The sequence below is a fragment of the Myxocyprinus asiaticus genome, chromosome 32 (assembly GCF_019703515.2).
Source record: "Myxocyprinus asiaticus isolate MX2 ecotype Aquarium Trade chromosome 32, UBuf_Myxa_2, whole genome shotgun sequence".
NCBI classification, from domain to species: Eukaryota; Metazoa; Chordata; class Actinopteri; order Cypriniformes; family Catostomidae; genus Myxocyprinus; species Myxocyprinus asiaticus.
This window is the reverse complement of record NC_059375.1, coordinates 35711839-35726860: the sequence shown is the minus strand read 5'-3', so window position 1 is coordinate 35726860 and position 15022 is coordinate 35711839. Positions and strand designations below refer to the sequence as shown.

General features: G+C 36.5%; 1 protein-coding gene across 2 annotated transcripts; it reads left to right on the top strand.

The window, feature by feature from the left end:
- Positions 1-465: 465 nt before the first annotated feature.
- Positions 466-14162, top strand: LOC127423661 (peripheral myelin protein 22-like). 2 transcript variants are annotated; one of them, XM_051668168.1, is made up of 5 exons: positions 466-633; positions 2019-2115; positions 2391-2484; positions 7655-7795; positions 11398-14162. In XM_051668168.1, exons 2-5 carry the CDS (start codon positions 2038-2040, stop codon positions 11556-11558), a joined length of 474 nt encoding a protein of 157 aa, XP_051524128.1. In that variant the 5' UTR covers positions 466-633; positions 2019-2037; the 3' UTR covers positions 11559-14162. The 2 variants fall into 2 exon arrangements, with proteins under 2 accessions (XP_051524128.1, XP_051524127.1); XM_051668167.1 differs by lacking the exon at positions 466-633 and adding an exon at positions 1005-1150.
- Positions 14163-15022: the final 860 nt, after the last annotated feature.

The following is a 15022-nucleotide window of genomic DNA, read 5'->3' as shown; positions in this document are numbered from 1 at the left end:
TTATGAAAACATCAGCTGTCATCATATGTCAAATAGCCAACTATATCTGCTCAATTTCTATAGAAACAGTCTTAAGTTCAAAGTCCAACTGCAATAATTCTTAAAATTTGTGTTAAAATTGAAATAACTGGTTTTAATTAAGTCAAACATAGTATTATTTAATATGACTGAATCAATCAAACTATATTAGGTTCCACCAACAAAAGTAGGCCTAATGTTTAACCGTCAGACCAATTTTAAGAGGTTTTTACAGTACATACATGTTAAAATACACTATTTCAGTTAAAGTGAAATCTTTTTTCGTCCATGCTGGTATCCATGAGAACCAAACTCAGCTTATTAAGTTTGTGTATGACTAAGTGCCCGGTGGTTTTCCTGCGCTATTACGCACTGCTGTGCGCTCCATATAGGGAACAGCGCTGTCACACAGGGGCGCGACCTGACGTAGCCACGCAGAAAAAAGGGCGTAGTCCTTCCATAACGAGCCTCTTTAAAACTGCTTCTCCATACAGGTTGTTAAACTTGTCGTTAGGATCTGGACTTTGGAAGTACGCAGTACCTTTGGCACGAGTTGCGCGTCTGAATTTCGGCGTTTTCATCCAGTGTTGTGGACTTACTTTCGCTTTGTTCTAAGTAAGTTGGATTTGTGCTGCTGTTTAGAGATGTACAAAAGTATGTTGTCTGTTTATTAGTATAAAATGAGCCTGGAGTGGATCAGAGTTCACAGAATGCGAGACTACTGATGCCTTGGTTCACCCAAAAGCTTCTGCTATTTATTTTTGTAGAGAGACACGCATGCCTGTTGTTGCTGTATTATTGTAGTTTTATTGTATCCATGAGAACCAAACTCAGCTTGTTAAGTTTGTGTATGACTGAGTGCCCGGTGGTTTTCCTGCGCTATTACGCACTGCTGTGCGCTCCATATAGGGAACAGCGCTGTCACAGAGGGGCGCGCCCTGACGTAGCCACGCAGAAAAAAGGGCGTAGTCCTTCCATAATGAGCCTTTTTAAAACTGCTGCTCCATACAGGTTGTTAAGCTTGTCGTTAGGATCTGGACTTTTGAAGTACGCAGTACCTTTGGCACGAGTTGCGCGGCTGCATTTCGGCGTTTTCATCCAGTGTTGTGGACTTACTTTCGATTTGTTCTCAGTAAGTTGGATTTGTGCTTCTGGTTAGAGATGTACAAAAGTATGTTGTCTGTTTATTAGTATAAAATGAGCCTGGAGTGGATCAGAAATCCCAGAATGAGAGACTACTAATGCCCTGGCTCAGCCAACAGCTTCTGCTATTTATTTTTGTAGAGAGACACGCATGCCTGTCCTTGCTGTATTATTGTAGTCCGTTAAGGAATCTTTTGGACGCTATTTTGCACTTTTAATGCGTATGCAACAACTTTTGTTTGTTTTTGCGCCAAACTGATGGTGGAAGAAGATGCATTTGGGCTGATGTCAAATAGCGTTCTGATTTACTGGACTTACTGTGCGAGCATCGATTACATGTTCATAATCAGACTTTTAAAAAGTTTGGAAAATGAAAGACTAGGGTTAGATAAAAGATATAGAAATTGAAAGACCGCAAAAGCCAGCTTTCTGTTTATATATATATATATATATATAATATATAACATTATTATTACACCGTTTTTGGCTTAATTACCTTGGCAAGGCAAGTTTATTTTATAGCACTTTTCATACACAATGGTAATTGAAACTGCTTTACATAGAAATTATAAAGTGAAAGAATAAAGACATGCAAAATTAAATTTCAAAATCATTTAAGCGCAAGAAATAGTAATAATAATAATAATAATAATACAATTTAAAAATGTATTACAATGAATAAAAAGGAAAGAAACAGAATAGTATTGTACCTACAAATTAAAATATTTTAACGAGCTACACTGTCTAAAAGAACTCCAAGGACACAGTATTTTCAATGGCTTGTTTAGTAGATTAAGTAAATATGTTGTAATTATTCAGTGATGGACTATCAGTAAAATCTTGCTTTGTGCTTCCAGAGAACAGTGAGGAAAAATCATGCTGCTCCTCTTACTTGGAATCGTCATTCTGCACATTGCTGCACTGGTGCTGCTTTTCGTGTCCACTATAGTCAGTGTAAGTAAAATCATTCTCATTGTCATTCTCATTGTCATTCTTTCTCTCTCTCTCTCTCTCTCTCTCTCTCTCTCTCTCTCTCTCTCTCTCTCTCTCTCTCTCTCTCTCTCAACTGTTCTTTAAACAGTTTTAAAATGGACAAAATAGACCTGTGGAATTAATTTGGAATTTAGATATTATACTTGATCCACACAATTAGAGACTAAAACATATAGAAGCACAGAGTTTCATATGTTTACCTTCCTGCTGATCAGTTTTCTCACATCCTCTAACAGGCATGGGTTGTGAACCCAACCAGCAGCTCAGACCTCTGGACAAACTGCACCTCAGTCAATGGAGACTATAAATGTGACCATGCAGACTCTGGAGGTAGGACCCTGCTGTTCATAAGCAATTCATACATATAATTGAGCAATAATGTTGCTTTTATGTTAGGAAAAAAAAAAGTTTACTGCAGTCTGTTAAGCTTCCTCTCTGTAAAGGGTTCAAGTGCCCCCTTGGTATGTTAGCATAGCAGGTTATTCACGGAGGGCTTGAATTTGTCAAAGCCCCTTTGCCTGTTTACTGCACTCTTTGGTGGGTGTGCCCAATTTGCCTAATACCTCACTACTGCCATCTATGGCTGAGAATGCAAGTGTGCAGTTTAAATCCACAACAGATCCCTCTTCAACATCAGCTAATGCAGACTGTATAAATAGTCTGGCTGCCATGGCTGAACTCGGGCCCCTTGTTTGGGAGTGGAGAGTGAGGTTGAAGAGAGGCTTGAGAACATTTAGGGTGGGGCAGAGGTCGAGTATTTGAAGCAGCTCTGATTTAAACTGATCTCTCTGCGTATGTGTGCAAGTGTGATTTAGTAGCATCGGACAACCGTAGGCCAAGCATGGTGTAATTTGAGTCACAACTCCATCAGAATGCCAGTGACAAGATTGTTAACAAAACAAGAATGAAGGCAGTTTTAGAGAGACAGAGAATACATTATTGTAAGTATGTGGCTGAGTTTTCTGTTACAATACATACCTTTTTATATTGCCTTTTTTTTTTTTTTTTTTTTTTTTTTGTTATTTGCCAGATTAGTCTTTTTGGTTGCTGTATGGTGCATTTAGGAGGAAAAAAAAATGTGCAGAAAAAATTGGCGTTCTCAAGCGAATAATTTAAGCCTTGTTGTGGGATTAGCTGTTCTCAGAGGGTGATTTGATGGCATAGTTTTAGCACGGTGTGCTTTGGTAATGAGGCAGGACCAGAATGCTTTGCTGTGTTATTTCATAGCTCCCAAGACTGTTGGCTTTGCAGCTATGATGTCCTGTGTTTGTTTAGGGCATAGCGTGGTGTGATGCATGGTTGGGCACAGAGGGTTTTTCTGTCCTTCTCCCCTGTGCTTGCTCAGGAGAAATAGGGTCGTTGCTCTTTGAAAGTTTTTAGCCACTGCATAAGTATATTTCTGATGGACATCTGGGCTTTCTGCAAAGAACGTGTCCAGTTTTACACTGGTGCATCTAGTTGCCAGGGCCCAATTGCAAGAAACCCCTAAAGTTAAAACCCTTAGATATAATTGTGAGGCTATTGTCATATTGCATTTGAGACATTTGCATAAAATGAAATCACTAAAATCATGTAAACATTATACATGTTAACATCTTGTGGCTATAATTTTTAAATAGTGTTGTTTATTGTAACATGTATGGACTAGCTTAATTCATTTCGACTGAATATCTAAATAAAATGCCTTCAGAGAGCAGCTTGCATTCGTAAAGGGGTAGTTCACCCCAAAATGCAAATTCTGTCAAAATAACTCGCTCCCATGTTGTTCCAAAAGCATATGACTGTCTTTTCTCTGTGGAACACAAAGGAGATGTTGAGCAGTCTCGGGCTACGTTCACATTAATTTGGATACCTTTGAAAACCGCATTTTCAAAATGCTCTCTGTCCACATTTCCAAGTGTTTTCCAGAAGTTGCTCGTCCACACTGAAATGTATGAAAATGCTTAAATCCCCTTACTGCGCATATGCAAAATCACTGTTCCATGTACGGTCTGAAATGTGATTTGTCCTCGTGTTCCGTCGCCGGACAGCAATTCAGAGGAATGCAATGTGACGGTTGTACAAACTAACATTATCTTTAATAACGCTACCAAAGTGAATAACAGGCACAACAAAGGCGCTACAACATGGGCTGACATCTTGATTGTTTTGGGTTTAATGGATCACATGACTGTGTCACATGACAACAAATGTCATCCTTTTCAGATATCTTCATTTCCCTTGTCCATACTACAACGCGATGACACTGTATTCATTTTGCTGGACAAAAAATGCCATCTCAGTGTGGACGGTAGGCCAAAACATAGACAAAAAAGACGCGTTTTCAAACTAAAATGCATTAGTGTGGACATGGCCTCAGTCACTTCACTTTCATTGCATCTTTATTTTTTATTTTTTATATACAATAAAAAGTGAATGGTTACTGAGGCTGTCATGTGACCAAACATAAATATGTGTTCCATGAAGGGATGAAAGTCAAATGGGCTTGGAACAACATGAGGGTAGTATTGAACTTGAGTTCAGACCAAGAAATCAAACCAATTGTGAAAACAGCCTAAGATTACCTGAGTGGTGTATTTTACACCAGGACTGATGAGGAACAGCTGGTATGGAGAAGCTTCTCCACACTGACAGCAAAAGCATGCATGAAATCCTATTCATCATCCTGATATAGAGAGCTGTTTCAGGGATGATACTGGGAGTCTGACATTAACACACATACTCCTACTTCTGTGCTATGTTTCCCTAGTGCATACTTAATCATCTGTTAAGCCACATTCCTCACACCCAAGACCATATGTAGAACTTTTAATGCAAACAGAGTGCCCCCTCTTCAAAACTAAACATTCTGCCCTGAAATACACCAGGGTTGTTGATATCTCCCGGTCTTGCAATGGATGCATGGCAGCAGACACAATTACATTAGGGAGTTGTCAAGCTCAGAAAAGGGTCTACAGCCACATTATATCAGGAAACTACAAATGTCATAGCTTTTCAGGAAGGAAAAGACTGTGTGTTTACTTCATGTGAAGACTGATAAACCAAGGATTTATTTTTAGGTTTATAGATTTAGTAACAGTGAGCAGATTAAGTTTACCAACGTGATGCTATTTTTACTTCATTGTTAAGAGATAAGACCTATAATTTTGTCATTTGTATTGTGCGTGTGGTGGTCTTGTATACATTCACAGATAGCAAAGACCTGTATTTATGGATGCATACTAGAATAGCCCCCTCACATGTCTCTAATGAGATGTGTTCTGAGAAGAACAAATGCCATTTCCACAACTGTTTCCATTCTGAGATGTTTACAAGCACATGAATGAGGTTTTCTTGTCCTTTTAAGGTTATCCGTGTCTGCCTGAGAAATAATATTTCACTGTTTAGAACATTCATATTGTACTGCCAATGTTTACCTATTCTAGCACACAAGAAACCTCAATTTGTGGACATGTTGATTCACTTAGTCTATCTTGAAGGTTTTTCAGTTTCTATTCTTTTACTGTATGAGAGCAATGGGAATACTGTCAATTGTTGAACTTTTCACACGTAAACTGGACTTCTCCTTAAAAAGAGCCAGAGCAGCAGGCTCAAACAAGAAGATGGTATGGACTTAGTGATCCTAAAAGCTAAAACAGAGGGACTGATTCTACTTTAGGCAACAGAAAAGGGTCTAGTTCTGCTTTAGGCTGGATTTGAGAGTCTGGTTCTTTAGACTGGATTAGAGTGTCTGATTCTACTTTATGCATTAAATAGTGTAATTCTGCTTTTGGCTGGATTTGAGCATCTAATTCATCTTTAGACTAGAGAAGAGGGTCTGACTCTGCTTTAGGCTGGACTAGTGAGTCTGATTCTTCTTTATACTGGATTAAAGGGTTTGATTCTGCTTATGACTAGAGTATCTGATTCGGCTTTAGGCTGAAGTAAAGGGTCTCATTCTGCTTTAGGCTGGAGTAAAGGGTTTGTTTCAGCTTTAGGCTTTACTAGAGAGTCTGATTCTTTAGACTGGACTAGAGGATCAGATTCTGCTTTAGGCAGGAGTAGAGGGTCTTGTTCTTCTGTGGGTTCATGTTGAAACTGATTTTAAGCGGGAGTAAAACTTCTGATTCTGCTTTTAGGGGATTGACAGTTCTAGTGGCTCTAAGGGGAGTGGCAGATACTGCTGAACGAGGGGGGGGGGGTGGTTTGGAGGTGGAAACCTGATGCGACAGGAATGACCCACTGAAAAGCAATATACATGCCAGACAATCCATGCATTACACTTATTACTGCTTGGGCACACGGATGAGGGAAAGATGTTTATGCACAAAACTCAAGGTATTTTTCTTCTTAGACAAGTTTTGCGCAATCAGAGTAAAATGCACACCTATGATTTGGAAGAACAGCAAAATGATTTTTTCAGCAAGGATGTCCTTAGCTATTTTGAAGGAAAACAATGCTAAGACAAAAATTTACAATTTGACTGCCTGTTGTCTGTTACACTGAGTTTGTCACCCTAGTGTACATGTGAAATACAAATGGAACATTCCAAAGCCAGAATAACATGCTACATATTAAACTAAAACATCTGCCTCAACATTATTCATCAGTCCTAAAGTCCCCCAAAACAGTCCCACAGTATGTTATTGACTTTAAATTTTTCAGTCTAAGCTTTTGTCTTGTGAATCATTTTCGCTTGAGCATATTCATGATTCACATGGTACAAAGAAGAAAAACATATTCCATGGAATGCAGAAAATACTAATGCAAACACATGCTTTCTCCCATCTATGTTTTGTGTATCTATGTGTAAAAGGGTGGAATGGTCCTAATGCAGGAATAATCATGACAAGCAGGGGGCTTTTAAAACAATAAAATGTAGGTAGGGTTAATTAACCTACTTGTAAGCTCCCTTGTTTTGGCATTGGGACATCTAAAGAGAGTTAATATCAGGTTCCGGTATCCTTCTAAGAGCTTTTAGGAACAATCCTCATTATGTGACTGCACAATGCATTAAGTGTTCCTGGCAGGCTGAGAGCCCATGGATTCTCCAGTGTTCAATATATCTATATACTGTGTGTATAATATCTATCTGTCCATGATACAACTATCAAACCATTCAATGCAAAATGTTGGCAACAATGAGTTAATTACGAACTGATATTTCATTTTTTTATTTTTTATTTTTTTCTCACACTTCCCCACAATGGAAATATCAATAATAAATATCTAAGTGCACATCTCAAATTGCACTCCAAATTACAAGGCATTGTCCAAAGTTTAATATACTAGTGCAACTAAATCTGTTGTAATTGATTGAGAATAGCGGATGCAATATAAAGACCTGCCTAATGCTGATTGTAGTTCTAGGCTTCTTTACTGCAAGAGCAAATTATTTCATTTCTATAAAGCTCAAACTCCCTTAAGTATTTTTAGGAATAAGCAGGGGTTAAATTGGGATTTTTTAAGGAGGGGGAACCCTAACATCTAACAACTTTCTGTCTTTCTCTCTGTACTGCAGTTTGGATTCAGGCAGTCCAAGCCCTCATGATCCTGTCAATCATTTTCAGCTTCCTGTCTCTCTTGCTGTTCTTCTGCCAGCTTTTCACGCTCCAGAAGGGCGGACGCTTCTTCCTTACTGGATCATTCCAGATCCTTGCTAGTGAGTATCATGACACAGTACTACAGTTGACTAAATGTGTTTCTTGTGATCTAATAAACCTTTTGATCTAAAGGCTTATGTTGAAATGTTTAGTAGAAAATATATTTTTGCCTACATAAGAATTCCATTACAATAATAATAAATAGTTTTTGACTGAATTGTGGAAAGGAAAAGCATCCAACAAGTACCCATATACAAACTCTTAAAATTGTTTATTGTTTGTGAGAATTCCCACTTTTTAGGCTAAAATATAGAACATTTATTTGTTTAATATTTGCTTACTACTGTACATAATCCCCATACATACATTTTAGTTTTTAATATAATTCTAAAAAGCAGAACATAGTAATAAAGAATAAGTAGGTGTCCAATTTTGACTGCAGAATGCAGTATAGGAACAAGTGGCAATAGATCAGTTTGTTGTTTGCAAATGTTAATGAGGTTGCCATAACATGCTAGCATGCTCATGCAGTGTTAATAAACCCAAAGTACTCAAAGTAGAAATTAAAGTGCAGTGAACAGTAAATTCCTTAATTGCATATGTGTTTGAGCTTGCAGTGCACACATGGCTCAGGTTATCTGAGATCAATTGCCATTGATTAATAAAATATTAAAACTGTCCTCAATGATTTTCTGATATGGATATCTAAGGGACATCTACTGATCTCTTATGTGTCTGTGGCGGTGCATATGCCTTTATTCTGCTAGATGAAAATATTTTTGGCCTTGGCCTTGTTAGTCTAATGAGGCCTGTCAGCTCTCATTAAACAACAGACAACACATGAAATCCTTTAATGCCCACTGCTATGGATAAACTTCCTGCAGATGATGTGGTTATAATTTCCTAAGATTAAATAATGCAGCATGCAGTTTTAAATAGGCAAGGTCACCAAACACAGAACGTTTCCTTATCGTTAGTTTACTGTATGTTCATATTTGGTTATTTTTTTGGGGGGGGGTGGGGGGTGATAATTTCCTTACGTTCTAGAAACATTCTTTTTTTTATGTTTTATATTATAGAACCATAAACTGGCATTCCTAGAATATTCTGGTAACCGAATATTGTTTGTTGGGAGACCAACAAAATGAGCTAGTGTCTCTCTTCATTAACTACAGACAGTGTAGAGGGAACAAATATAGAAAGAGGAGTTTTGCAGTCTTTTACGTAATTGGAAGTGCAATTTATGTAAATTGATAGCTCGCATTACAAATGTTACATTTAAATTTGAGTCTTTAGGCTGTAATTAAGATGGAATATTACTGTAGATCATTACGGTTCTTGGATGATGAATAGTTCTGTGGGCACCATCAAGGCTGCTTGATTTTTGGAAGATACTGAGGGCTTTTAGGCTGTTGTCAGTGGCTCTCGTTGGAGAGGATGGGCACTCTAATTGAAAGCTAAATATTAGGGGAATGCTGAGGGCGTAAACAGCACAAAGCCAGCCAGTTACAGGTGCCCACTGGCTTGGCTCTGGACACATGGCCACTGCCACAAGATAAAATGTCAAGACTGGCACTCTGGGGGTGTTCTGTGGTCCGCCTGACAGTGAAGAACATTCTGAAAGTGCCGTGTCATGTTTCCTCCCTCTCACAAAGACGTAGATATAGTACACCCAAAAATGAAAATTCATAATTTATTCACCCTCATGTTGTTCCAAACCAGTGATTTTCTTCTGTGGAACATGAAAGCAGATGTTATGCAGAATAACAGCCTCAGTCACCATTCACTTTCATTGTATGGACAGAAAGATGCAATCAAAGAGAATGGTGAGTGAAAAAGTTCAACAGGTATGGAACAACATAAGGGTGAGTAAGTGATGAAAGAATTTATTTTTGGGTGAACAATCCCTTTAATAGTTATAGGAATAGGCCTTTTGTAATCGGGAGATTATATTTAATGTCCAATAACTGTTGAAATGGAAAATGACATCTTTCTTTACATGCTTACAATAGTTTACAAACAGAAAACACAGTATTTATGCTTCCAAAGCTTGGAAAGAAAAAAAAAAAGTTTTTTAGAGAAATGTCCTTTCCAATGAAAGGAAACATTTTAAAGTATTATCTGACAGGACTTATCTAAATAATATCCTAATATTAATATATATTAACGTATATACTGTATGTATTTTAGCCTCTTTAAAGTGGCCACCTTTTGTCTAGAATAGATTACAGCTCTGCACATTCTGGGCATTCTCTCAACCAACTTTGATGTGCCCCCAGGAATGCATTTTAAACAGTATTGGAGTTCCAGTGTATGCTGGCCACTTGTTGGAATGATTTTTCTTCACTATCTGGTCCAATTCATCTATAATATATAATTATATATAATATTATACACTGGCAGCCAAAAGTTTGGAATAATGTACAGATTGTTCTATTTCGGAAGGAAATTGGTACTTTAATTCATCAAAGTGGCATTCAACTGATCACAAAGTATAGTCAGGACATTACTGATGTACCATCACTATTTGAAAAGTCATTTTTGATCAAATCTAGACAGGCCCCTTTTCCATCACTCCAACACCTTATCCTTGAGGAATCATGCTAAATTGCTAATAAAATACTAGAAAATCACTTGCCATTATATCAAACAGTTGAAAGCTATTTGTTTCGTTAAATGAAGCTTAACATTGTGTTTGTTTTTGAGTTGCCACATTGTGCAATAGACTGGCATGTCTTACGGTCAATATTAGGTCAAAAAATGGCAAAAGAAACGGCTTTCTCTAGAAACACATCAGTCAATCATTGTTTTGAGGAATGAAGGCTGTACAATGCTAGAAATTGGCAAAAAACTGAAGATTTCATACAAAGGTGTACACTACAGTCTTCAAAGACAAAGGACAACTGGCTCTAACAAGGACAGAAAGAGATGTAGAAGGCCAGATGTACAACTAAACAAGAGGATAAGTACATCACATGTCCTCAGCTGACAGCTTCATTGAATTCTACCTGCTCAACACCAGTTTCATGTACAACAGTAAAGAGAAGATTCAGGGGTGCACTTTATGGGAACAGTTGCAAAGAAAATTGGCACTTTTGAAACAGAAAAACAAAAAGAAAAGGTTAGAGTGGGCAAAGAAACACAGACATTGAACAACAGATAACTGGAAAAGAGTGTTATGGATCTTAACCCCATTGAGCTTTTGTGGGATCAGCTAGACCGAAAGGTGCGTGAGAAGTGCCCGACAAGACCGCCATATCTATGGCAAGTGCTACAGGAAGCGTGGGGTGAAATGTCACCTGAGTATCTGGACAATCTAACAGCTAGAATGCCAAGGATCTGCAAAGCTGTCATTGCTGCACGTGGAGGATTTTTTTGATTAACTCTTTGAAGTAGTTTAAGAAGTTCTGTTTTTTTTTTTTTTCAAATTGTAATATTAATTTTTCACATTATTAATGTCCTGACTATACATTGTGATCAGTTGAATGCCACTTTGGTGAATAAAAGTACCAATTTCTTTCCATAAGAGCAAAATCTGTACATTATTCCAAACTTTTGGCCACCAGTGTGTGTATGTGTGTATTTAGTAAAGAAATTGATTGTGTTTAGGTCACTCTTTCGTTTCTAACTAGCTAATGTTTCTTTTTCTCTTCTACCCAAGGTCTGTTTGTTATGTGCGGAGCTATTATTTATACGGTAATGAACGGCTTGTGGGTCCATCCGTCAGAGTCTTTTGGCTTTTGCTACATCCTGGCCTGGGTAGCCTTCCCTCTGGCACTAATAAGTGGTTTAATCTACGTAATCTTGAGAAAACGAGAGTGAGGTGGCGCCCTTCTGTGGCCGCAATCAGGAAGTAAAGCTCTGAAGCCAAAGTATTGCACTGCACCCACAGAGAAGTGAAATCATGCAGTATCTTCATCTAGGGGGGGTCCGTCAAAATCAACTCCACTGCCACCCCAAAAAGACATATTCAATACTGTCATCTTTTGAAGATGTATATAGTATCTATGGTTTAAAACCTATTTATAACACTTTTTACATATATGTAAATAGTATTTTATGTTTGCTCTGTTGACAAAGAACCTTGCAAAAGCTTTTCTTTATGCTAATTAATTGCCTAGAGTGTGTTTTTGTCCCAGAAATGTGCATTAGCCATAATGTGTTTGTGTCATTTTCTTCCCTTATATGGCCAACAATATATATTAAAAAAAATTTTAATTTTTTTTTTTTTTTTTTAGGTATTTTAACCAAAGTGCATGTATTAAATTATTGGGACAATGACAAAGTGTTTTCAATTATGCTGCATTGAGAATCCAAACGAAAAGTAACTGATAAACCATGTTTAGAAAAGCTTTTTTTTTTTTTTTTTTTATAATTTCAAAGCTTGGTAACATGTTTCCATTTGTCTACATTAGTTAACGTGAACTAACAATGAACAATACTTTTACAGCATTTATTAATCTTGGTTAATATTTCAACATATACAACTTTTGATTTTGAAAATATATTACTATATGTTAACCTTATTAAATGCACTATGAATTAACATTAAACATTTGTATTTTTAATAACTAATATTAACAAAAAATACTGTAAAAAATATATCGTTCATTGTTAGTTCATGATACCTAATGCATTAATGAATGTGAGCTTATTGTATATGTTAACATTAGTTAATGCACAATGAACCAACATGAACTAAAAATTAACAATTGTATTTTTATTCACTAACATTAAAAAAAAAAAAATAATAAATGCTATAAAAATATATTATTCATTGTTAGTTCATAATACCTAATGCATTGAATAATGTTAACGAATGGAACGTTATTGCAAAGTGTTACCCATAGCTTTGTTCTTATCTTTGTTTTTTTTTTATTTCAACAAAAATGGTGCTATGTATTTACCATTCCTTTAACTAATAGCCATTTAGCCTTTATTTAGAAGGACATAACATGACTGAAAGCCACAATTAGAACACATTTGAATATATATTAAATGTATTGTTTGTGCCTATTCAATGCTGTATGTGAAGTACTACTCACCAAAAAGTTTGATTTTATAATAAAACAATATGTTCTGAGTAACACATGACTTGGCAATTAGTTTAGTTTTGGGAGATGTGACAGAAGAACTGTAGTTACAATGAAGACTAGGAACTAGTTTAGGGTAGGTTCATTTTAGTGAGATTTTGAAAGTTTCTTTTAAAAGCAGTAACAGCAGCAGGATTCGATGAGAAAGGCAGTAATTCATTCAGTCCGTGAGACAAATGTTGCTTGTTTGAAGTGTTTGGTGAGCTTTATCACATGTAAGCCTTGTAATCTCATCGCAATCAGGGTGTTAAATACAGTAATTAAACACTGTATATTCAAATTTGTATACAAAATAAAAAATATGAAATGAAATAAAAATGAAGGAACATGTAAGTACATACAACTGACAACTTATAGCCCTTTTGCATTTACAGTATATAATCTATCAAGAAAAAACTAAAGCATCAAAGTGGCAGTTTTGTTGGGTAAATTTGTGTTATGGACTGGCATGATGAAGGCAACATCATAACACATTTTGCATGCATTGGTAACACTTTTCAATACTTGAAATATAACATGCTGCAATATCTACTATCTTTTGATGCTCTCATTCTACTGAAACACATAACTCACTCACAGCGTACTCTATGTGATTGTTTTGAAAGGAGAATTAAGCTTATTACAATTTCTAAAGTGCAAAGGCCCTATGCTGATGACCATGCATTAGAAGTTTATTATAGGGTCAGATTGCTTCACCTGAAACAGCAAAAACAAACAAAAAAAATAAATAAATATGTTTTGTTATGATTAACTTTTTTTTTTTTTTTTAAGTTCAAACGGATACTCTTTTTGGTCAAATGGAGATGAATGTCTAAATGACTAAATCCCCTTTAAGCTTGTATTCTGTGACTGAACAAACATGTCAACTTTTATGCACAGCAGAATAATTTATTTTACCTGCAATGAAGTTGTCAATGATATCTAGACATGCTTTTTTTTTTTCTGTGTGTGTGAAGTAATTTGATCATTTGTCCCCTTTAAAATGTTCAAAAAATTTGGTCTGTACTGACATGGGACCAGCACTAGACAAAACATATGAATACCTTACACTGAAATTATTTCATGATATAATTTTATTAAATCAAATTAACAATTGGATAGTGTTGTATTGATTTGAAACAGCTCAACAGTTTTAAACATTGTAATTTGTTTTAATCTGATGTCTTGGTGCTCCTTCTAAAAACACATTTGAGGGAGCCTGTACTGTACCTGTAAATTCTGTGTATACAGTCTGAAGAAGTGTAACCTCTGATGAAAACATTAATTTATGTTGTGCCTTTGATTCGCTTCACTTATTCACAATATTTAAAAATAAATATTGCTTTTCAGATAATCTTTTGTCTTTTTACTCAACTCCTGCGAACGTGCCAATGAACTAAAGCCATAACATGCACTGCCTGGCCAAAAAAAAAAAAATTAAAAAAAAAATACAAAATTGCATACTCTAATATTTTGTTGGACTGCCTTTATCTTTGATTACGGTGAGCATTTGTCGTGGCATTGTTTCGACAACCTTATGCAACATTTATTTCGTCCAGTTGCATTAATTTTTGGCCGATATCTTGTATTGATGACGTGAGAGTCGAACCACTCCGTAAAGTCTTCTCCAGCACATCCCAAAGACTTTCAATGGGGTTCAGGTCAGGACTCTATGGTGGCCAATTCATGTGTGAAAATGATTCCTCATGCTCCCTGAACCACTCTTTCACAAATTGAGCCCGGTGAATCTTGGCATTGTCATCCTGGAATATGCCTGTGCCGTCAGGGAAGACAAAATCCATTGATGGGATAACCTGGTCATTCAGTACATTCAGGTAGTCAGCTGATGTCGGATCTCGCCTAGGGCACCAAGTAAGCCAGAACCGCCACTGGTGAGTTCTACTGTCGAATTTTTACGATGTTTTAATAATGCAAAATTTCTTAATCCAATTCCAGTGATTTCAGCAATCTCCTTAGTTGTTTTCTTTGCTTGATGTAGGCCAATAATTTGCCCCCTCTGAAACACAGTAACATCTTTTCCCCTACCATGAGATACATCTTTCGACATGATTGTTTAAGAAATGAGAAGCTACACACTGCCTCAGTTAGGGTTAAAAGAATTGTTGCCAGCTGAAACATATTTATCACTGCAATAATGATCCAGTCATAGGCTCTTAAGTATCTGCTTATTTAAATCCAGAAGGCAACTTTTAA